At 32.2% G+C, this 22,905-nt stretch overlaps 3 protein-coding genes across 5 annotated transcripts in view; 1 reads left to right on the top strand and 2 right to left on the bottom strand.

The window, feature by feature from the left end:
* Positions 1-362: 362 nt before the first annotated feature.
* Positions 363-5,207, bottom strand: LOC134282011 (uncharacterized). The gene is made up of 6 exons (XM_062764452.1): positions 4,965-5,207; positions 4,282-4,326; positions 2,652-2,756; positions 1,670-1,864; positions 1,059-1,178; positions 363-609 (listed from the first exon to the last, which is right to left on the bottom strand). Exons 1-6 carry the CDS (start codon positions 5,000-5,002, stop codon positions 507-509), a joined length of 606 nt encoding a protein of 201 aa, XP_062620436.1. The 5' UTR covers positions 5,003-5,207; the 3' UTR covers positions 363-506.
* A 1,885-nt stretch (positions 5,208-7,092) lies between these two features.
* Positions 7,093-13,208, top strand: LOC134282009 (uncharacterized). Of its 3 annotated transcripts, XM_062764449.1 has the most exons (3): positions 7,093-7,328; positions 9,720-10,017; positions 10,417-13,208. In XM_062764449.1, exon 3 carries the CDS (start codon positions 10,666-10,668, stop codon positions 12,739-12,741), a length of 2,076 nt encoding a protein of 691 aa, XP_062620433.1. In that variant the 5' UTR covers positions 7,093-7,328; positions 9,720-10,017; positions 10,417-10,665; the 3' UTR covers positions 12,742-13,208. The 3 variants fall into 3 exon arrangements, with proteins under 3 accessions (XP_062620433.1, XP_062620434.1, XP_062620431.1); XM_062764450.1 differs by lacking the exon at positions 9,720-10,017; XM_062764447.1 differs by lacking the exon at positions 7,093-7,328 and having other exon boundaries at positions 9,118-10,017.
* Positions 13,209-14,056: 848 nt separating this feature from the next.
* The window catches only part of LOC134282008 (tRNA (cytosine(72)-C(5))-methyltransferase NSUN6-like), a 10,538-nt gene continuing 1,689 nt past the window's right edge, over positions 14,057-22,905 (bottom strand). Inside the window, exons 2-10 of the mRNA XM_062764446.1 lie at positions 22,784-22,905; positions 21,782-21,883; positions 21,232-21,325; positions 20,715-20,871; positions 20,059-20,260; positions 19,322-19,451; positions 17,314-17,474; positions 16,859-16,984; positions 14,057-14,233 (exon numbers count right to left, since the gene is read on the bottom strand). The exon at positions 22,784-22,905 is cut by the window's right edge and continues 19 nt beyond it. Coding sequence (XP_062620430.1) covers positions 14,063-14,233; positions 16,859-16,984; positions 17,314-17,474; positions 19,322-19,451; positions 20,059-20,260; positions 20,715-20,871; positions 21,232-21,325; positions 21,782-21,883; positions 22,784-22,905 — 1,265 coding nt within the window. The 3' untranslated portion in view covers positions 14,057-14,062. The remainder of the gene's footprint in view (positions 14,234-16,858; positions 16,985-17,313; positions 17,475-19,321; positions 19,452-20,058; positions 20,261-20,714; positions 20,872-21,231; positions 21,326-21,781; positions 21,884-22,783) is intronic.

The following is a 22,905-nucleotide window of genomic DNA, read 5'->3' as shown; positions in this document are numbered from 1 at the left end:
TAGAAATTTTTTTAAATCTTTTTTTTATAACTTGAAAGACATTCATGCATTTGTGGGATATCGCAAAAGAAAGGCAGCAAATATATATGTAGAAATCCTATTAAAATATAACAAAAAATAATATGTATACCAAGATCAATTATATAATGAGTTTATTATTTTTTCATTTAGAAGAATACAAAACAAAGAATAATGTTCATTATGTTAATGAATAAAGAAGAATTCAAGGGATGAAATGTACGTTTATATTAATATCAAGAAAACTTTGAAGAAAAAAAATCACAAATAAAGACGAATATGAACTTTTCCTGTATTTTTTGTGTTTCTTTTCAAACAGAGACTTGTTTCCTCAATACTGTCAACATATAAACAATAATTGTGACTTTTGCACTAAATTTGTGCTAAATCTCAGTGCAATTCTTTATGTAAATTCACAGTATTTATAATGTAATGCTATGAGTACATATTATCACAGATTCTTCCATTAGTTTGAACCTTGATTGGGGTTAGAATTCTATCTCGTTGTCCTGGAAGTCTTGGAATTTCGGTGTCTTGCACGTTCGGTTTGGTTCATCTTTGGTATGGACAAAGGCAGCTACAGGAACTGTCCTTTAAAAGAAAAAAAGATGAAAGTTTTGAAGACTTAACTTTAAGAAAACTTTGATTAGCTTAATCTAATATACATACAAAACTTGTTCATAAAAAAGTCATTTTTTAACTTACAAAAATAAAACTACTCCATGCATAAAAAGTGTAATATTAATTAATACCAGGTGATAATTACGGCTACCTATGTCTGATATAAATAAACTGCAAAATATCAAAATAGAATTTGAAAATGTGGGAAGTGTTACGAAGGAAACGTAGTTTCAGTTTTTTCCCAAAATAGAACATGTTAATCTTTTAATTGAAATTTCCTGTGGATGAGAGACAATTTGAGAACGTTGAAAGTTTTATTAGGGAAACATAGTTTGAATTTGAGGGGATTTCTTTAAATGGAGTTAGCCAATCTTTTTAACTGAGATTTCCATTCAGATGAATTCTCTGTGATGAATTACCTAGGCTGTATGGGTTCTTTGATCTGAGCCTTCTTCTGGAATTTCTCGTCCTGCTCGTCCCGTATCTGAAGCTCTCCCTGTAGTCTGGTGATTTGTGATATGGAGATGTTGTTAACATTTCTGCATCAAAATAAATTTCAATTTAAAAGTTCTCTCCATTAGATCAGTTTATTTGGGAATCACTGTTGGATATTCCAGTTTGAAACTTTGTGATAGATTTTCCCTTTAATAAACTTTTTTTCAAATCTTGTAAACACTTCCTCCTGGTAATGTATGCTGGGTTTTTCTCTAAGAAAATCTGATATGATTAATGAAAAGAATATTTGATTTGAAGAAGTACATGTATCAATGGATAAGGTACATTGTTGGTACTTTGCATAAGACCTTTCTGAAATGTTATGTATACAATAACTTAACAGATAACCTGATATAGTCATTTTCTGCACATTATTGCCCACTGTACTTGTAAAGATGCTTCAACTGTCTATCATTCCATAGCCCCACCCCATCATTTCAATCAGCAGAGAACAGTCATGTTCATAAATGACTTTTATGATGCTTGCAGGCGGTTCCTTTAAAAAATTTAGGTCCGCCACTGATCATTTACTTACGAATGTGAAATGATCTGTTGATCTTCCGTGGTGTTTCTTGTCTTGAGATACTGCTCTAGTTTATCAATGGTGGTTTGTAATGATTGACACATATGCTCCGCCTCCTCACGTGCCACCTTCTCTTTCTCGAGAGCCTCGTTTCGAAGATTTAGTATTGCCTGCATGTGCTCAATCTTTAACATTAACTGTCTGCATCTGAAATTGCCAAATTTATATTAGCTTGATTAAAGAAATTACTTTTCGTATCTTGAGATCTTAGGGTGGAACCGTGAAAATTTTGGAACATGTCAAAGTAATATTTTGAGATCTAGTACGCATATACTATATCTCATATGATCACTGTCAAAATATTCATATGATGTTTACCTGAGTATATCAAGGGCAAATTAGTGAATATGGTTTCATATGATTCTCATATGATCCGTTTCATATGATTCTCATATAACAACTGTCAGAATATACATATAATTCTCATATGCAGGGCCAATCATATGAGAATCATATGTAAATACAATCATATGATTTACATGTGTGTAAACATATGATTCTCATATGATTTGCCACATATGATTCTCATGTGATTGTATATTTTTATACATATGGTTCTCATATGATCCACATATGATCCTCATATGAAAGGCAATGCATATGTGGATCATATGTGGCTAAATTGCCCATGTAGAAATAACTAAATTGGACGTATTTTAAATGTTTTAGATACATTACCAAATAATATATGTTTAAAACATGGTTAAAATCGTTATGCTTATCATGTTTGACTGAAATACAAATTAAGCACACTGTCAGTCAATTTACAAAGTAAACACATGTGTACTCTTTAAACTATTATTACTTTACTTGTAGAATTATCTCTTTTCTACATCATGTCTTTTGATATACTAGTACCTTAATACTCAACATATATTCTGTCGAACATATCTCAACTGTAAGCTTTATTACAAGGATTTTTTTTAATTTATACCTTTCCTCTGTGTCCTTGCGAAGTTTTCGCTCAGATTCCATTTGTGCAGTTAAAAACATCATCTCATCAGGTGACCTTGGGTCATTACGACTGACCGATGTCCTTCTGAAATTACAGAAAGAAAAAAATCTAGCAGGGAATACTCACTTCTCCATGACACCTGATCCAACCTCTGATGTTTTGGCGAAAGATTACAATGATCAAGTAGTAAAATTATTGGTGTAGAAAACAAAAGGACCAGAGATGGAATCAGGTGCTTAGGAAGAGTGAACATCCCCTGTAGACTACTCACACCAACCCTTAGCTGTCTGTTATTGACCAAGTAAACTGGGTAAGTTGTAGTAAAAATGCTATTAAAACGTTACCTTAACAACTAGTAGGAAACATGTCAATCATAATACAAGACTGACACATGTTGTTTTAATTATTAAAAAAGGATATAACGAACTTTGAATGTACAAAAGACAGATTTAAATTGGAAATCGTGTGATTTTAACTTAATTTTCATTTTTGTTTAAAATCATAATCAGACACATGCTCTAGGAAGAGTTGGAGGTATAAACACTTCTGATCACGCATTATAAATTTATAACAGTGAAAATATTGAAAATGGAATATGAAATGTATTGCAAATTTTTGTGTTTAAGGAATGTGTTGCTACAAAGAGAAAATTGAATACTGTAAATATATCATACTCTTTGTATAAATAATTGTTAGTTGACCATGATCTATGATGTACTTCAGGAAACTTGTCTCTAGAATCTATTTTTTTTTAATTAACTAATTTTGTGGACGACCAAACACATATATTTAAGAGTTTCAATTTTATTGAGGGATCAGTTCTGATGATATTAAAAATACTGTCCTTTAATTTATCGAGATGAATGCTTGTATAAAAAGGAAAATAAAACACAGGCGCATGAATATATTTTCTTTCTAATTTTGATCAAGAAGTGAATAAATGATAAGTTATCTTGTCTTCCTAAATGCATTCTAGAAAACATTTTCACACAAAAGTCCCTTTGATATAGTAATTTCATTTAAAAGAATATAGATTTGTGATTGCTTTTTCCTTCTGTCTACATAGATATACTAGAGTTTAACTAACGTTAGAGTTTAACGTTACTGCACATTTATCATAAAGGTTAAAAAAAAAAAACAATGAAAATAATAATAAAAATGCATGAGTTGGTTTTGAATCTGCCAAAATTTTTTGATTTATTTTTAGAAATATTATTCTGACTTCAACATTTATTGAAATGGCACTTACGTTTATATACTAAATGAAAATAGAACCAGTGTTTTCATTTAATCCTTATTTAATTGAAGATATGTAAGATATTAATTGAAGATATCGACAGGGGATGCCCACTCCTCCATGGCACTTCAATCAGATCCCATTTCTGATAATATGGAGGTCCTTGTTTGCTCCTATTTTTTGTTTTATGGGATTTTGATCATTAATACTCTTCGTTATCTCCATATGTTTCATATGAAGAAAAGCACAAAAATACTTTATTATTATTAAACATTGATTTTCATTATTTTTTTCTTAATTAAATCGCATTAAATTAAAAGAAAATGACATAAATCAACACATACTTGTTTTGTGTATAAATACATAACGTACCTATTCAGTGTAATGTACTCCGATATGGGACGAGCCCTGTCATAACTGAAAATGGAATAATTAGAGATAATATTCAATGTACATAAAATAGCTAACTGCTTTGAAAGAAGGATATGGAGAAATAATCTTTTTTGTTATATCTTTTATATACTAGTACATGTATATTGTCAGAATACTGATCAAATTTCTGAAATTTGCAAATTTGAAAGTAGTTTTCGAATCCTTAAAGGTGAGATGTAGTAATTGCAAGTCTTTTTTCTGATTTGTTAACATTTTTAAACATGGTTAATTTAGAAATTACTTTTTTTAAAAATGTTTTGTGAATTCATGTAAATTTAATGATTCGTATAAGAATACACCAACATTTACTTGTATGAAACATGGATAAAGGGGAAAAATCAGAAAGTTTAATAGTCCTCAGGGAAGCAATATGTTGTAAAAATAAATAGCTTTTTCAAAAAAAAAAATGCATTGCTTTTACATGTTTTATGAATTCAATAAAATTGTAAGAAATGTACATTTTGGATAATATAGAAACTATACTAGTATTATTAATAATAATAATAATATATATATATATATATATATATATATATATATATATATATATATATATATATATATATATATATATATATATATATATATATATATATATATATATATATATATCAGATTCTCACTAAATATGGTCACTTGATCTTCTTCCTTTCCGAGACATCCTTCAGGATCTAGGTTCCCAAATACCGTTATATACCTCTAAATAACAGTAATAAATTACAGGTCTTCCTATTACGTCCCCTCCATTTAGTCACCGTGTTTATGAGTTAATTCAGTTTGTCGCCTCACAATTTGAATCAGGTCTCTTTTTCTATTTCTATTTTTCTCAGCTGTGATTGATTCCACACAGTCTTGAATGTTAACAGTTTCAGTTTCCGCTCCTTATATTTTTCCTCTAATAAACACTTTCATTTAATTCCGATCACTTTCAAAAAAATCTTAGATTCACTTATCATATCCTGTTATTGGTGAGATAGGCCCTGATAGGAACTAACGATCAAATCGAAATGCACAACTCCAAGACATGCAAGTGACATTTAGACAAAAAGTGACAATGCCTTAGCCTTGTGTATTACTTTATAATGTGTTGCAATTTCTTTTGTTAAAGTTACACCTGACCCCATGAGTTTAAACATAATTACGACTTAATCTTCTGTTACGAAGATATTTAACCGCTGCAGAACAAATAACAAAAGGGAAATGTGTTTTTCAAATCATATGTTAAGCATTTTAAATACTAATATACAAAGAGTACACGCGCTCTACTTTTGTATTTAGAAATGCAGTGTTCATTGAATATGGCGTGCTATTTTTAAGTTTTATTTTGCTATTGACCTCTTACGAATATTTCTTATATAACCTCACTGCATTAAAATTAAGCCGACGTTAAACATTAATTTAAACAAAAGTGCTTACAAAATGGACTATATAAATATATGCTTAAAATAATCTTAATCTAGTTTCAAATCCAAAACAATATTCTTTTTTAAATAAAAATATATCAAAGAAAAATAAAACTAACTAAATTACAATTTGATTTTTTTTAATATCATGGTCTATATGATTAGATTAAAATGAACCTATCTAGCTATTATTTCAGAACAGTTTATACTGGGTGCGTAAAATATCAATTTCGTCTGAAGTTAAATGATAAATGAAATCAATTTAAATAACAGATCTTCAACTCTTAAAGGACATAAGGAAATTTTTCTTCTTTACCCTGTTCAATGTACTAGTATTTCTATTGTTTGTGGGATTTCTTGTATATCATCGCGTGTCCACACCATACAGCGTTTATTTTCCTGAGCTAGTTAAGATAAATATTCATGTGTGGATTGGTTTTTTGTTTTAACTATTTTATTTGTAAATAATGTGAATGATAATATGAATTGATAGCATATTAATTATTTGTAAACTTGTGCAAAATTTTATCCGTCTGCAACAATCATTACTTCATTACTTATCAGTACAACTTTTTTGTTACCAAAAATTTAACTTGCCCATTTTACTTATGAATGATGATGTTATTTTCAGGATTTTTGCCAACGATTTGTATCATCTGTCCATAGATATTTTAATTTTAATTCTAACACGCCATTTGATCAGATAAAAGATTTATTTTATATTGTAGAATATAACTTGCATACGTCACAATGATTTACGTCAAAAACGTATTATTTCGCTTGACGTTAATTTTAAAATATGCTCTTTTTGAAGCCCTTTTTTGAGATAAATGATAAGGAATGAAGCTTATGTTAGTCTAATATATGTTATACGATATAACAAATCTTTAGTTTTATAAAGCTTAAACCAATGTAAACTGTCTCAAGTTATGTTATATGTATATCGATCGTATAACACAGGTCAAAATAAACTTCATTCCTTAAATAACGACCCAATTTCGTATATTCCTTGGTTTTAATGTTCATACGTGGTATGATTGTTTTTTTTTTTTATTCTCAACTATATTCTCTACAATTTACTCTCAATTATAGAACTAGTAAAATTATCGTGCATTTTCGAAACTTAATATTTTTCGAGTAGACATTCACTTATCCATTAATAAAAACATGTTGACGTCGCCCAAAATTCAATAGCTGGCAAGTGTATTGCATGTTTTGATACTTGTTATTCATCGAGTTTTTTCAAAAGCACTTATTAATTAATGCAAGTTAAAATTAAATAAGGCAACACGATATTTTCCCACACAAATGACTTCTTTTACATAAATAGCCTTGGTGTACCTTCTACAGATTACATAACTACGAATGGATCCGACTTCACCAGAATTGGAATTAGTACACAAATTTAAAGGAACAGAGTACATTTTCCTGAATGATTTAAGTGAAAAAGTACGACTCTACATTTATCGTATATATAAGTAAAAGGAAATAAAAATATATGTGAATATTGGGTGGCTTTATTTGGCATATTAAAATGAGGAAATAAACAAAAATGAGCAATGAAATCAGTTATGAAGGGATGATGTAAGTAACTGTATTTTAATATTGTGTTTTTTATGCTAATGAGATTGAAATATGCTTTCTTGAAATATGAATGGACAATGTAAAAGACACTTCATCACTTTACCAGTGTTTATGTATTCATTGCCAGAGTAATGCGACAGAAAAATATTGTATTTTATTTGTACTTTAAACCAAGGAAAGAGTTAAAATACAACTATATTTAATGATATTAACGAGATGGAATTGATAAAAATAATAGGGAGATAATCAATGAACAGTATTCGAGCCCTAAAGTCCATTATACAATACAAAATAGGAGCAGAGCAAACACGGGCCTCCAAAACTTCAGAGGTGGTATATTATGAATTTTGTGGATGATAACATGAAAAAAGACTTTGACACTTTTATAAGTTTGTCAGAATGTATTAAATGTTTAAGTATATCAGATCTATATGTTAAAATCGCTCAATAAAAGATTATGGTGCAATAAGAGTCATATATCCTTCTACGTTCATTAATTCAGAAGTGAAAAATAGAATTATACAATCAGTATGTACTATTCCCAGATATTAACATTAATATAGGAGGTAAAACATTGTCTTTTTAAGGCTCATTATTTTAACTGTATTTTAAAGATGTGATTTTGGTTTTCGGAAATATGAAAACTATTCAAACTGACACATATTCAGGAGGAAATTCTCCTTAAAACGTGTCAGTTTTGAATAGTTTTCATATTTCCGAAAACCAAAATCACATCTTTACTGGATTCCAAAAACTTCAAATCAATTCCTTATAAACAAAGAAAGGGAAAATTTCTACCAAGCCTCTTCTTCTCTCCTCATTGAAATATTACCAGTAACGTTATGAAGGTTTAACTTTAGGAGTACTGCGTGTACACAAATATATTTCAGAAGTATTGTAATTGAGATGTGGATACATAAAAATTCAAAGGGAATTTTAAAAACTTAAAATTACAAAATTATTCAAAATAAATTTTGATAAATTAATTATTTCCATTCAAATGCCGACATGATTTATCTCGGTGACCTTGACATGTATCTTTATTTGAGACATCTATTTCATACTTGTATATTTTATCAGAAAAAAGACGTTATTGGTAACTTTCATTATAGATTTATGATAAACACGATAGCTTAAACTTTTAAATTGTCAACTTCCTTTAACCGAACTTAGGGGGTTTATATATGTCTCTGATGATTCGATACGCAAGAGATGCCCTACCTATGATCAATATCTATAACGAGATATATATTATTGACCGAATAGTTGATGGACCAAAAATTTATTAACAATCGTGTTTGGTCATCATATCGTAGGTTCAATTGTCCACACAATGACCTTGATGCAAATAGTCAAATGCTGACATTTTAGAACATTATATGCACAATTAGTTGTCGGTGATTTTTTCGGTATTCCACGATTACTGGTATTATAAGGAGCACATGTATGACGGTTGACAGCCTGGGGATGCTCACTCCACCATGGCACCTGATCCCACCTCTGAAGTTTTAGAGGTCCATTTTTGCTCTGATTTTGATTTGAATTTTGTGAAAGAACTAATGTGATTGGTTACTGTTTCTTATATACATGCATGTAATTATTTCACTTCAAAATTTATTTTAATTTACAAACTTGTTTAAAATCAATCCTATCCCAAAACACTAACAATCGAAATAGGGAAATATGTAAAAATTATTCCGAGACTAACGGCGATTTTGAAGAGAGGAAGTCCGGTTTCTTACACTTCATAGAGTTGATGTGTATATACTAGTATACCAGTATAAATAACTACATGATTGAAATATGAGTGGAATAGTTTAATGGCTAAAACCTCAGTAGAAAACATGTGAAGGCATACAGCAGAGACGTATTATAGCAGAAAAATTAACAAACATGTTCATTGTTGGGATATTAACAGTATGACTGTTCAACTTCTTTTGTGAAGACTGTCGCTTCTTTTATTTTTTAAAACATATTTTTTCCTTGATAGAACACTAGATTATAGCAAAACTGAGAGGCGAAATGAAAAAAATTACACATTTTTTTAACAAGGTTTTGATGAATATTTTCCGGTTTACAGAAAGAGACATAATATAGAATCATTTTTTTAAATGTGTGGTTTGTATAACCAGAACTACGTGTGAAATTAAGTCAAAGTGGGAAAAAGCGTGTACTTATACTGAAACTAAGATTCACTGAAAGGATTTCTAAAGCGATTTTTATTGGGGAGAGAGAATAGTGTCCCATTCAAACAGATTGTAGAAGGACACATTTTCTTGAAGTTATAAGTAACTTTTAAAAATTGTGATGAAATGATTGCCTAAACCTCCAGGAAATCCCGGTTGAATGAAAGAAATCTGTTTTCCAACTGTTGTTTATCTTCCTTTTCAGGAAAAACAATTTCGTGATATATATCTGAAATATCTTTAATTAACGTTTTAAACTCTGGAAAAGGAACATTTCCTTACAGCATCTTTGTGTGCCTTGTTCTAGGAAGGAAACGAAAAAGAACTGACACCAACGAATGGGAAATAGGCTCGAATCAATCGTTTTGGGGTCATTTAAGATAAAGTGGATGAAAACTATTTTGACTGTTGCTTTGTTCCATGTTCACAGGAATAGTTTTCATCTTGTTTCAAAGTGAATTTGTTTTGAAAACATGTGAATTCACTGATATTTGAAATTCAAGGTAAATTTAATAGATTTTCCCCTTTTTCTGAAAGAAAAATATCTTAAAAGAGAGAAAATTACCGTTGAAGTTAAAAAGTTTCTCTAAAATGTACTTTTGAGTGTATTTTATATATTGTATATTGCACGAGTGCCTCCAAATGTGAATATGTATATTGATTTTATCAGGAAATTGTTTGAAGCACTTTTTTTTTCAAGGATAATTCTGATATCCTTAAATTAAAAAAGCAATCAATTTAGCTGTTATACATTGTTCAGCATTAGTGGGAAAATACACACAAGTATGCTTGTTGATGATTTACCGAATAGATGACTTTTACTTGGTGTGTGAAATTTTAGAGCTTTGAGAAATGACGTCCATCCTCTTTACATGATTTCAAAGAATTTTTATATATTTCAGGGCAACCAAAAAGAATCAACTTCCACTGACTTCCCACCACAAGGAAACTTTTTTGATATACGTGTAAACAAATGATGTCTCTACTAAAAGTCACGATATCGGAAGGCAGATATATGCGCTCTGAATCACGTAGTTCTTATCACTAATGAATTCCCACACGTTAATTTAAAATATATTCTTTGTGAATCAAAAATAAGTGCGTATGTAACAAAACGTATAAATCGTTAGAAACATTACTGCCTCGTTACCATGGGAAACGCTCCACCTCGAAACTCCTATAAGGTAGATCCAGACTACACCTCAACCGGAAGTACGGAGAGTTTACCTTCTCCAAGATGCTATCGTTACAACCTAACTCAAGGCAAAAGTCAAGGTCAATACGTCACGCCAACTATGACAATGAAAATATCATGTGAAAACTTGCAGCACCTCTGTTGCAGTCCAGATGGATCGGTTTGGGTTTGCAGACGACCACAAATAATCCAGCTTAATTCAAAAGGTCAACATCAGCTCGTTTTAGAAGTCAAAATTGAGATTTGTGGTTTAGCTGCCAGTAACAGGGGCTCTTTAGTTTTTACAGATGGGAAAAACAAACGTCTCATCTGCACGCAATTCGAGGATGACGTCATCACTAAGAAGGTCTTGTCCACTGACGACTGGTACCCAATTGGTGTCTGCTGTGCCGAAAATGGTGATATCATAGTTGGGCTCTTCAAACCTGAGGAGCAGGGCAGAGTTAGTCGATACAGCGTAACCGGGGGAACGAGAAATGTTATACAGCAAGACAGTAGTGGGGGTCAGCTGTATAAATTTCCAGCTTTCGTCACTGAAAATGGAAATGGCGATGTTGTGGTCTCGGACCACCTCAGACGTGCTGTGATTGTTGTTGATCGGTGGGGAAGGTATCGATTCACATACACTGCAGAAAAATTAAATCGCCCGGATGCTGTACCTTTTTTGCCGTTTGGAGTTTGCTGCGATTCTTTATTGAATATTATAGTCTCTGATTGTTGCAATGACTGTGTGCATCTTATTTCTGTAAATGGCGAGTTTCTACATCTGTTGTTCGATAAGACAAGTGGGTTGTACCGTCCTGTGGCTCTATCCATGGGCTCTGGTGGAAAATTGTACGTGGGCGACAGAAATGGGATAAACGTTTTTCATTTGGACAGTCAGAGGTCATCTGATGAAGATGGAAAAGGTTCACGGACTAACAGTATCTCCTCAGTAGGGCATACCAGGATTTCTAATGACAGTGAAAAACTGCAGAGGTTACAGAATTTTCAAGAGATGTGTAAATCAAAAAGCTCATCCAGTCTAAAATTAAAGACAGCTGGTGGCAGCATTCAGAATTACAACTTTGGAGTAGGAACTCCTTCTAGTGTATCCAAAACAATGACTCTTTCAAGCCTACCAAGAAAGAGGCCAAACATATCTGTGTCTCCTACTGCGTCCAGATATAAGGCAAGTACTTTGCCAAGATCCACTGCTTTACTAAGCAAATCAGTTACCAATTTGAATACAGTTGGTACAATTAACAAGCCAGATATCGTAAAACCATTAACATCATTCAAACCATTTTCTGGGTCAATGGCATCATTAAATGTTTTAAACTCTCCAAAGCATTCAATTGCATTAAAAGATAAATCAAATGCTTTGATGAGTTCCCCCTCCTTAGTTAGCATGTCCCCTAAAGTTTCTAGAGCAGAATCAAAATTCAATTCAGCCATACCAAACAAGATTACTTCTACTGAATTATCCAATAAAACGACTAAGGAATCATTTTCTAACAAGCCAACACCAGCGAAGCCGCCGGTGAATTCGTCATCTAATAAGCAACCAACATCATCACACATATCTAAAGCTACACCAACTTCAAATGCAGGTGCAAATAAACCAGTGGCATCAAAAACAACCACGACACCAAAAATGAATGTGTCTTCAAAATCGAAAGTCACTGAAAAAGATAAGTCAAAAGACGGAGTGTCATCTGTAAACTCGGCACAAGAGTCCTCTAAAACACAGGACAAAAGTTTCAGTTCAAAACATGTGATTCGTGAAGAGAGTTGTGAGGGTCAAGGACCAAATCCACTTCAAACAAATCCAAAGGAATATACAAGTAAAAGTTTGGAAAAGAGCGAAAAAATCGCCAACAAAGAAACCAAATCAAAGATGAAAGATCCTTTGCAAAGTAAATCGTGTACGGAAACTGACAAAAGGATACCCTTGAAAGTGTCTGCTGAAGGTAATCTATCGACGAAATCGTCGAGTTCAGACAAAAAGAAATTAAGAGATTCTAATATTTTAGAGTCTACAAGAATATAACCGAGAAATGTTCACTTAAAATCGGATAAGATCTTTATGGAACTTAGTGAAACGTTTCGCTTATATAGAAGATAAGCAGAAAATATGAGTCATTTTGAGGCTTTTCTGCACAAAAATTTAATGATGTAATATTTTTAGAATGGTCTGCCTTCATGCCAAGTTCTTTAAGAACTTATGATATTTATTTTCTAAAATCATATAAAAGCCAATTTCATAATTTTTGTGAATTATTTAGGGCAAAGCCAAAAATGTACTTTCTTCTTTACTTTGGAAAAATAAAAATATCTAGTGAAATTATCTGATTTCTTTCATGAGGGCATTTAAGTCAGCTAATAAATATGCAAAATATGTACCAAAATATATTTCATGACTGAGGGAAAATAATTTTAAATTGACGGAAATGAACAAGTTTGTGACCTTCCTGTGAATCTTGTGTTGTTTTTTTTTTTATTACATTAATTGTTGATATTTAAAAATAAAAATGTAAACAAATAAAAACCTGCATTATTTAGAATAAGCTGGTTACAGACGTTTTGAAGCAGGTTGATTGACGTTTGTCATACTAATTTTTAGTCCTTTATACTAACTGAATGATTTCCCAATCATGACAAGGAACACACGGAGGGTGTGACCATTTGACAGGGGATGCTCACTCCTCCATGGCACCTGATCCCGCCTCTGATGTTTCGGAGGTCTAAGTTTGCTCTGCTCTCATTTTGTATTGTTTAATGACTTTTGAGCCTGAATACGCTCCGTTATCTCCATGTAATTCACGTACAATAAAATGGTACAATGATAATACACTGTACAATATGAAAATAAGGATCAAGAGTCATTATGCTTAAAAGTACATTTAAGTGATACATATTTGGAATAGAAGCAGACCCCATCCTCTTTAAACATCGGAGGAGGGACCAGTTGCCCTGGAGTAGTAAGCATCCCCTATCGACAGGCTTCAGTAAAAATTTCAACCTATCATTTACACACTGAATTGTTTATGACATTTTCTTTGATTTGAAAACTTGACGTTGTTCCTAGTCAAAGGGGTGCCTTTGGTACCTGAACCCAATTCTGTTTTTAGAGGCCCATTTTTCCCCTGCTCAAAATTTGTATTGTTTAAATTGATTTATGATCAATTTTTAGTTATACTTACATCTGATTTTCAAAAATATCATGTAAGAAAAACATTTGTAGAAATAAAAATAAAATAAATTACCTATTCAATATTCTAAATTCAGTATGTTCCTCACCATATATCGGTGAAAAGCTTCATTTTTTCAAAACCTTTCAAATAAACATATATATAAACAAAAAATTTCTGTCAACTTTTTATTTTGGTAAATTTTGCTATAAAAAATCCTATTGTGTCCTTATCATAAACTGCCATACTATCATGTGACTCGTCACATGACGGGTCAAACATCTGTAGTAATTGTTGCAGATTCTTTGATAAGCCTGAACACTGTCTTCCATGGGACCCTAAATGTGGCACCTGGAATAAACATAAAATTCTTAATGCACTTTACCCTAAAAATCAGGTTTTTTTTTTTTTTTTTAAATCGAGGATTATTCTTTGAGTGGAAAAAGTAATATTTGGCAGGAATTGTGTGGAAACTTCAAAGTTCAACGGAATTCAAATACAGAATATATATTTTTCACAACACACCCAAAGTCTAAAAATGTCACAAGTAGGCCTAAATCAAAAATATAAAAATAAAATTTTAGATTTGTAACATTGTGGATTCTGTATTATCTCTGGAATATTTTTTTGTTAGGTGTGGCTTGCAACTTTCAATCGTTCGTATCAACGTTGTAATACAATCACCAGGAAATTGTGACTGTATCAAATAACTAATATGCATGTACTTGCAAATCCACACGGATTCATGCAAGATCTGTATACAATTCTCTAAATTAAGTAAAAACATTTCCTTAATCAATTACTTCAAAACTATACTTAATTTTCATGTTGTATGCCGAATACAAGTATATGCATTATATTTTATTAGTATATCTCTACCGATTATTTACCATATAAAAGTAAATTGATATATTTTGCTGATTCCCTGAAAATCACCGTAGAAAGACTTGATTCCCTGCAAAAAGGTGTGTCAGTTTGGTGAACTGTTACACACCTATTCGAATTTTTAATCATATGAAAAGTACTGACTCAGAGATGTTCCAAATAACATCATGAATATTCATAATATTATATGTAATACATCGGTATAATAAAACAGTTAAAAATATCATTGAGGGAGTCAGCAAGATTCCAGTTCCCCTCAAGCAAGCCTATTTTCCTTAGCTGCACCCTGGGAAATAGACTTGCTCTAAGCCTGGGGAACTGGAATCTTTCTGACTCCCTCAATGTCAATGATATACTTTAAATGTATAATGATTCCCATATCTTGCTTCATTTTTTAAAGTTTTGTCATTTAAGTGTAAAGTTTGTTTAATATATATATTTAATGGCATGAAGATTTTATATACATGTACATGTCCATTGTAGTACAGAAGAGAAACTCTTTTTTCTTTTTATCATTTTAGTGATTTTTTTTAACATAAATGATTATTCATAAAAAAAAATCTTTAATTAGAATATCTAGGGAAGACATTTGTGTGAAAATAACATTCAAACCCTATTTTTAGCACATCAAAAAGTAACCATTTTTATCATATAAATTTCAGAAAATATGACAGAAATATAAATGTGTCAGTTTGGACTTGTAACATTTGGACTCCAGTATAATTCAGGATTCATATTTTTCCTTTTAATGTGGTACTTTAAACTTCAAACTTTTTCTTTCGTATCAGCATGGCTTTACCTTCACAAGGAAATATTGGTATTAGTGTTTAGTTCCATTCCAGTTTAACCAGAGTAGTTCACTAAATCAATCCATCAAAAGTTTTATCTTAATTGCTGGAGAAAAACATTTCCCTGATTAAACTTAAAGGTTCCAAAAATATGCCTGAAAGTTCATGCTGTTGAATTTTAAAATACATCAATTTTTAGAAGTAATTTTCTCATTACCCCTTAATGTTAAACATTTTTCTGGCAGAGAGAAAAAAAGGACAGTAACTAGGTACTGAAAGCAATGTCATTACAAAGTAACAGCCAGCTCTGATACGAGTAAAATTGCAAAGTCCATGATTCATTTAAATGGGAAACCCAATATAATATTTATCCAATAGGTGCACTACTGCATTACCTCAATATGTAAATAAAATTATGAGAAAGTCTCATTAAATTTCTGACATAGGAATTGTGCATAAGGAATGGCAACTCCTAAGTGTTTTACAGAGTTTGTATTATAAATTGTCATTCTATTTCTTTGAATTTATGTTAAATTAGAAAATTGGGGTTTGTCAGACCAAAATCACTAAAATGTTTTTTTTCCTAATATTTGATGTACCCATCTCTTACATATGTACGCAGCTTGTCAATGCCATTAAATAAGATTTAAGGAGACCTTAGCACAATACAAACACTGCCATATCTATGATAAGCTTACTTGAGCTATGAGAGAAAAAAGCAACAAGATCTTTCATAGAATAGCTTAATTATCTTAGTCCATTTTGAAAATAAGTTTTAATATCAAAACTGTAAAAACAAAAGTTCAATTATTTTAGGTTTAAAGGGTAAAGCAAAAAAAAAAATTAATTTCTTGGTTCTAAAAATGCCTCAGTTGCCTTTTATTGCTAAATCAATAAAATATAAACACAAAATCACCTCCCTATCATTTTTTGAAAATTGTAAAAAGCTAATCATGTTTTGGGGGCTAAAAATAAATTAAATAAATTAATAAATATCATATTTCTTGAAAAAAGGCCTGAGAACCAAGTAATTAACTTTGCATGGCCTTATCATTACTTAAGCTTCATTGCTCAGCGAGAAATAAGCTTACTTGATATTTTGGAACAAGCTTAATAGTGGAGTGTAAGAAAAACTCACTTTAGTACTGTAAATAAAATTTATCTGAGCATTGAAATAGATTTATCCAAGCTGTTATATGGACTTGCCTGAAGTTATAGAGATTGGCTTACCTAACCTTTGAGAAACATTTTCTTAGAAATATTTACCTGAGCAATACTTACCTTAGCTCTGATATAAACTTACCTGAGCTGTGAGCTGTAAGTCTGGGAAATTTTCCAACACCCATATGACTTGTTTTTCATTCTCCTCCAATGTTACTGTACAGGTACTATAGACAAGAACTCCACCTGGTCTTAGAAGCTGCACAGCCTGAGAGTACACAACAATTTCTTTAAACATTTACTGGTTCAAGGACTACATGTACCTTGTAAAAGACAAAAAATTTGGCATGTATATTCCACATTTTCCCTGTCAAATATCTTGTGTTCAAATTTCCTCTGATATCTTCCATACAAATTAATTGAGTTCACACTAATCTGGTTTGATACTTACCTTGCGTATGGACTTTCTCTGGTATCCTGAGTATGATTTGAGTGAGTTCAGGGTGATGTTGTTTAATACCTACCTTGTGTATGAACTTTCTTTGATATCCTGAGTAAGATTTGAGTGAGTTCAGGGTGATCTGGTTTAATACTTACCTTGCGTATGAACTTTCTCTGGTATCCTGAGTAAGATTTGAGTGAGTTCAGGGTGATCTGGTTTTTGAGTGATGGCCTCTGACCAAGGGCACTACAGGGGACGTCCAGCAAAACACGGTCAAAATATTCTGTAGGAATTTCTGGAAAGTTCACACTGCCACCTGCAATAGTAAGGGAAGTAATAAAAAGATTATATACTTTACACTAGTAAAGGGATGGTTCCAGTTAAAAGTCTCTTTACAAAACATGTGCATGTAACCAAGTTAGTTTTGATTTCTTTACAACCCAGTCAAAAGTGTTAACAAAAAGAAAATGTGTGTAAGCATTTCCATAAAGTATCAATGGAATTAAACCAGAGAATTTTCCTTGAATCTTTGATTTTCCACATTATAAACATAGTGATTACATTGTCCAATATTTTTTTGGTATGCATTTTTTTTTAAAAAGAAGTCTTTTCAACCTCTGTAAAAATATAATCATACTGTATATACGGAAGTTTTCAACCTTTTTTTAAAAAAACTTTTGACCTAGTCACAGGCCTTTGAATTTAAAATGAAGCAGATACAAAAGAAAAATGTACATGTACAATATAATTTTTCAAACAAAAATTTTATTAATTCAAAAGGAAAATTTGTTCAAAAGGACAAATGGGTGAAAATAACAAGAGGCCCAAGGGCCACAGCGCTCACCTGAGCACATCAGGCTTGAATTTACACCCCCCTTCCAGGCGTTCATCATTTGAACAAACTAGAATCTACACTACCTGAGGATGATTCCATATAAATACCCCGGGTATCACTAATCATAGCTTTGAAGTACTTGAAAAGAAGTCTTAAAAGGTTTCCCTATATATCCCTATGTAAATCTTGGGTCAGCCATTTTGGCCCCACCCTATCCCCAGGGCCGGGGGTTATTATTTGAAAAAAACACTTGAGTCTACACTACCTGAGGATGGCTTCCCTATCAGTTTCATCTTTCCTGACCCAGTGGTAATTGAGAAGGATTTTTAAAGATTTTTCCTAAATATTCCTTTGTAAAATTTGGGTAGGCCATTTTGGCCCCATCCTTGCCCCTGGGGTCATGATTTGAACAAACTTGAATCTACACTACCTGAGGATGATTCCACATGAGTTTCATCTTTCCTGGCCCAGTGGTTCTGGAGAAGAAGATTTTTAAAGATTTTTCCTATATATTCCTATGTAAAACTTGGGTCGGCCATTTTGGCCCCACCCTAGCCCCGGGGATCATGATTTGAACAAATTTGAATCTACACTACTTGAGGATGCTTCCACATGAGTTTCATTTTTCCTAGCTCAGTGGTTCTGGAGAAGAAGATTTTTAAGGATTTTTCCTATATATTCCTATGTAAAACTTGGGTCGGCCATTTTGGCCCCACCCTTGCCCCGGGGGTCATGATTTGAACAAACTTGAATCTACACTACCTGAGGATGCTTCCACATGAGTTTCATCTTTCCTGGTCCAGTGGTTCTGGAGAAGAAGATTTTTAAAGATTTTTCCTATATATTCCTATGTAAAACTTGGGTCGGCCATTTTGGCCCCACCCTTGCCCCGGGGGTCATGATTTGAACAAACTTGAATCTACACTACCTGAGGATGCTTTCACATGAGTTTCATCTTTCCTGGCCCAGCGGTTCTGGAGAAGAAGATTTTTTAAAAATGCCATTAATTTTTAACAAATTCATAATTATCTCCCCTTGGAAAAGGGCGTGGCCCTTCATTTGAACAAACTTGAATCCCCTTTACCCAAGGATACTTTGTGGCAAGTTTGGTTGAAATTGGCCCAGTGGTTCTTGAGGAGAAGATGAAAATGTGAAAAGTTTACAACGACAACGACAACAACGACAACAACGACAACACCAACGACAGACGACGGACAAATTTTGATCAGAAAAGCTCACTTGAGCCTTCGGCTCAGGTGAGCTAAAAACTCAAAATAAACCCTGTACACATAATATATTGTATGTTGCACACAACACAGAAACCTTACCAGCAGGGACTATGGGGATCTTCAGAGCATCACAGGCGTGACACGTCACACAGGTAAGGCCCCACCTGTCCAGGTTAGCCTGGATCTTATCTACCTTCTGATCTGACCTGTCTATAGCCACCACCTCACCCTGTAAGTAAAGGTAGGCCACAGTTGTAGCTACATCAAGGTAACTGAGACTTAACAACATTTAGAAGTTGATAGTTTAGCAACATTAAGGTATGCCACAGTTTTAGCTATACATCAAATACACCACAGTTGTAGCCACATCAAGGTGAATAAAATGTAGCAACTTTAAGGTTATCCATAATTGTGGCAACATCATTTTCTAAATTCTCTCCATATCTGTGTTAACATAAGAGAATTTTTTGTAAACTTTGCCATAGAAAGGTCAATGCTATAAACAGGGTGACCCAAAACGAAACTTACAAAACGTTCTGAGGAAAAGTAGAAATGATCTATTATTTGTAAACTGTGGTACTTTTATCGCAAAAAAGTTTCAAAAAATAGCAATTTAAAAAATGCATCAATTTTTTACAGTCATTTACATCATAATCTGGATTGAAAAGATCAAATAAAACATTCCCATAAAGACTCTGCCATCCAGTTTATTTAATAAAAATATTAAAATTCTAAGATTTAGAAAAGGTAAAAGAGGGGGAAAGGTGTAACAGTCATTTTGTCATTCATCAAACATTTCTTAACTATACATGTACAAGTGAGATCACATACAGAACCTTGTTTTTCATTTTGCTGGCAATGTGAGTTGTCTTCCCTCCTGGTGCTGCACACATATCCAGAATTCTCTCCCCTGGCTGTGGGTCAAGCACATGTGTACATATGATAGAGGGCAGGTTCTGGGCCAGAATCAGGTCAGGTCGAAGGTCACTGAGACATGGGGCCTCATACAGGGGCTCTGACATTAAAATTCCAACACCACTGTAATAGATGTTAATTTTTTAAGTTAACATTTATAATATTATTACATGCTATTTCTAAAAATTATTGTGCACACTTATATCACATTTATTTATTGTAGAAGCTAGGTACGCGGTCACAAAATTTCAACGGAAATTTGTCCAAGTGTACTTAAAATAAATGTAAGGCATATAGTGACAATCTAGAAAATCCGCGTAATTTTCTACTCGCGGATTAAATAGAAATTGAGATTCTGCGGAATTATGAACCCATGGAAAAAAGTACGTCTACAGTATTTAAATATTCAATATATCATACAGTAATTATATTATTTGAGTCATGCTTAATGTTCAGATCTTTATGGGAAATAATTTTTCACACCACAACTAAGAACTATCAAATCCTTAATTTTTCTAACTATGGAATTCAAATAACCTTATTTTTCAATCTAAGGAGACATAAAACCAGAATATACCTTGGAGTTGGTTTGGTTTTGAATATGTTATCTCTACTGAACTGTGCCACACCATTTCCTACATGGAACTTGGATCCACCCATGGGTTGCATGTCACCTTTTAGACATTTGCCATCGAGATCAATGTACACAGAAACCATGTCACCTGACATCATGTCTGAGAAAATAAAAGATTTATGGAGCACATATAAAGAACATTTTTAATTCAATGACACTGACAAAAAAGGGGTGGAAATACACATGTATTAGAAAACATCACATTTCTTTGAAGAACATTACCTAAATTAAAGATACATCAAAGGCACTTGATGCTTCTTTTCCCTATATAAAAAATTAACCCTAAATCTCTTGTATTATTAGATATAAGGTTAATTTTTTATATTAGAAAAATAAGCAGTGTCAAGTGCCTGTGCCTTCACAGTGTATATCAATACATTTACGTCTTCCCCCTTCCCTTCTATTGTTATTTACCTCTCTCTCTTCCCATTCCCCGCTCCCCTCACTATTTATATCTTACTTGCTGGTGCTCCAATTATTCCCTGAACAAAAATGTCTGCTCCCCGTAACACAGCCATTCCACAGTTGTGATCTATGACTACCTCCTTCTCCATCTGAAATAACAAAGAAAGTTTTATCTGGAATTTTTTTTAAATTTGGTCATTCTTAGTTAAGCTCTGACTAGCCTCCTAATCATACCTAATAACTTTAGGCTTGTTGTTTCATTAAAGACCATTTCTAAAATAGACCCCCCCCCCCAAAAAAAAAAAAAAAGAATGGAATTTTTCTGCACATACTGCAGAGATCTTCTTCATAGTTCATAATTATATAGACAAGTGTATTTTGTCGATTACAGCTCTTAAAACTGGTAGTGTGTTTCTGGATCAATGCTTTAGCCATACAACTATAATTTTTATTATCTGAAAAATCACTTTGATGCTTTTTTTTTTAATTTAGTCTACTTAGTTGACTCTGAGAATAAAATGGCCATAAGGTCCACAACAGTATTTCATGAGATTAATAATATGGGGACTTGTAAAAACAGCTGACTTCAATTTGGGGAAATTTACCTGTTTTAGCTGTTTTGGGCCTCGATTTTCTATGACAAGTACATCCTCAAGGGAAGGGTGGAGAAATATTTGGGGTGGATCCCAGTTTCTGTTTTTATAAACCTTCAAAAAAAACAACATAGATTTACTTGATGTTGGTTTACAGGTACTAATTTGAAAGGAAATTATTAATTCATGGGTTTACAAGGTGTTCCAATAAACTGACATTGAAATTATAATTTAAATTCTGAAATCTTTCAAATTGGTAATTTGTTTATGCTGCAAGTATTTCCTCCTTTAATTTAGAAGGTAATTAAAGGCTACACTATTTACCAACATCCTTCCTGAGAAATTGAATTTTGTAAGGAAGGAAAAATCAACCCAGTTAATCATAACAAACAATTATTGCATGTATTTCATTTCCTTAATGTATAAAAATTAACAATTTTTTCCTTATTTATACCTTTCCTCCAAAAAATTAATTTTGATTAATTTTTCAATGCTACATGTATGCAAATTTTTTTTCAGTGATATAATTTAAAATTACCATGATTACTGTACATTATAAATAACGTGATAAAAACCAATTATGAAAAGACTTTAATATATGTGTATCAACATGATCAAGTCCTCAAAAAGGTGAATTTTATTTCTTTTTTGGGGGGCACTATCGGCATGATCAGGTACATGTCATATATTATATAATTTTATTAAAAGAATCTTCATTACAATGTGTTAGTAAAATAATCTATGATCATGGCTTTAAAATTTGAATGAACACCTCATCCCACTGATTTTACAACAAACTACAATCTCTGAGCTTAACTTTTTAGAGCAAAGAGGCAAAAATACAAAAGAATTTGGACACAATTTGCCAAATACAGTAACTGTTGTATTATGGCAAAATTATGAAATAAGCCACAGTGGAAAGTTGATTTATAGCAAGTTCTAATCTACTCTTAATATGATTTATTTGTATCACTATTGCTGATGCACTGTAAACAGAATGAAGACAGTTGATACCATTCTGAGATCTTCACTTATAATGTCTTTAATTTCTTCCCTGCTGAGTTTCAATGTGTTCAGCCTCAGTGTGGTGTACATGGGAGGTGAAGCCAGCGTCTCCATCAGTCCATTAAAGTCCT

This window comes from Saccostrea cucullata, unplaced genomic scaffold (assembly GCF_032062105.1).
Source record: "Saccostrea cucullata isolate Sc308-1 unplaced genomic scaffold, CSIRO_AGI_Scuc_v1 ctg1876, whole genome shotgun sequence".
NCBI classification, from domain to species: Eukaryota; Metazoa; Mollusca; class Bivalvia; order Ostreida; family Ostreidae; genus Saccostrea; species Saccostrea cuccullata.
Note: the sequence above shows the minus strand (reverse complement) of the source record. Positions and strands in the feature narration are given on the sequence as shown.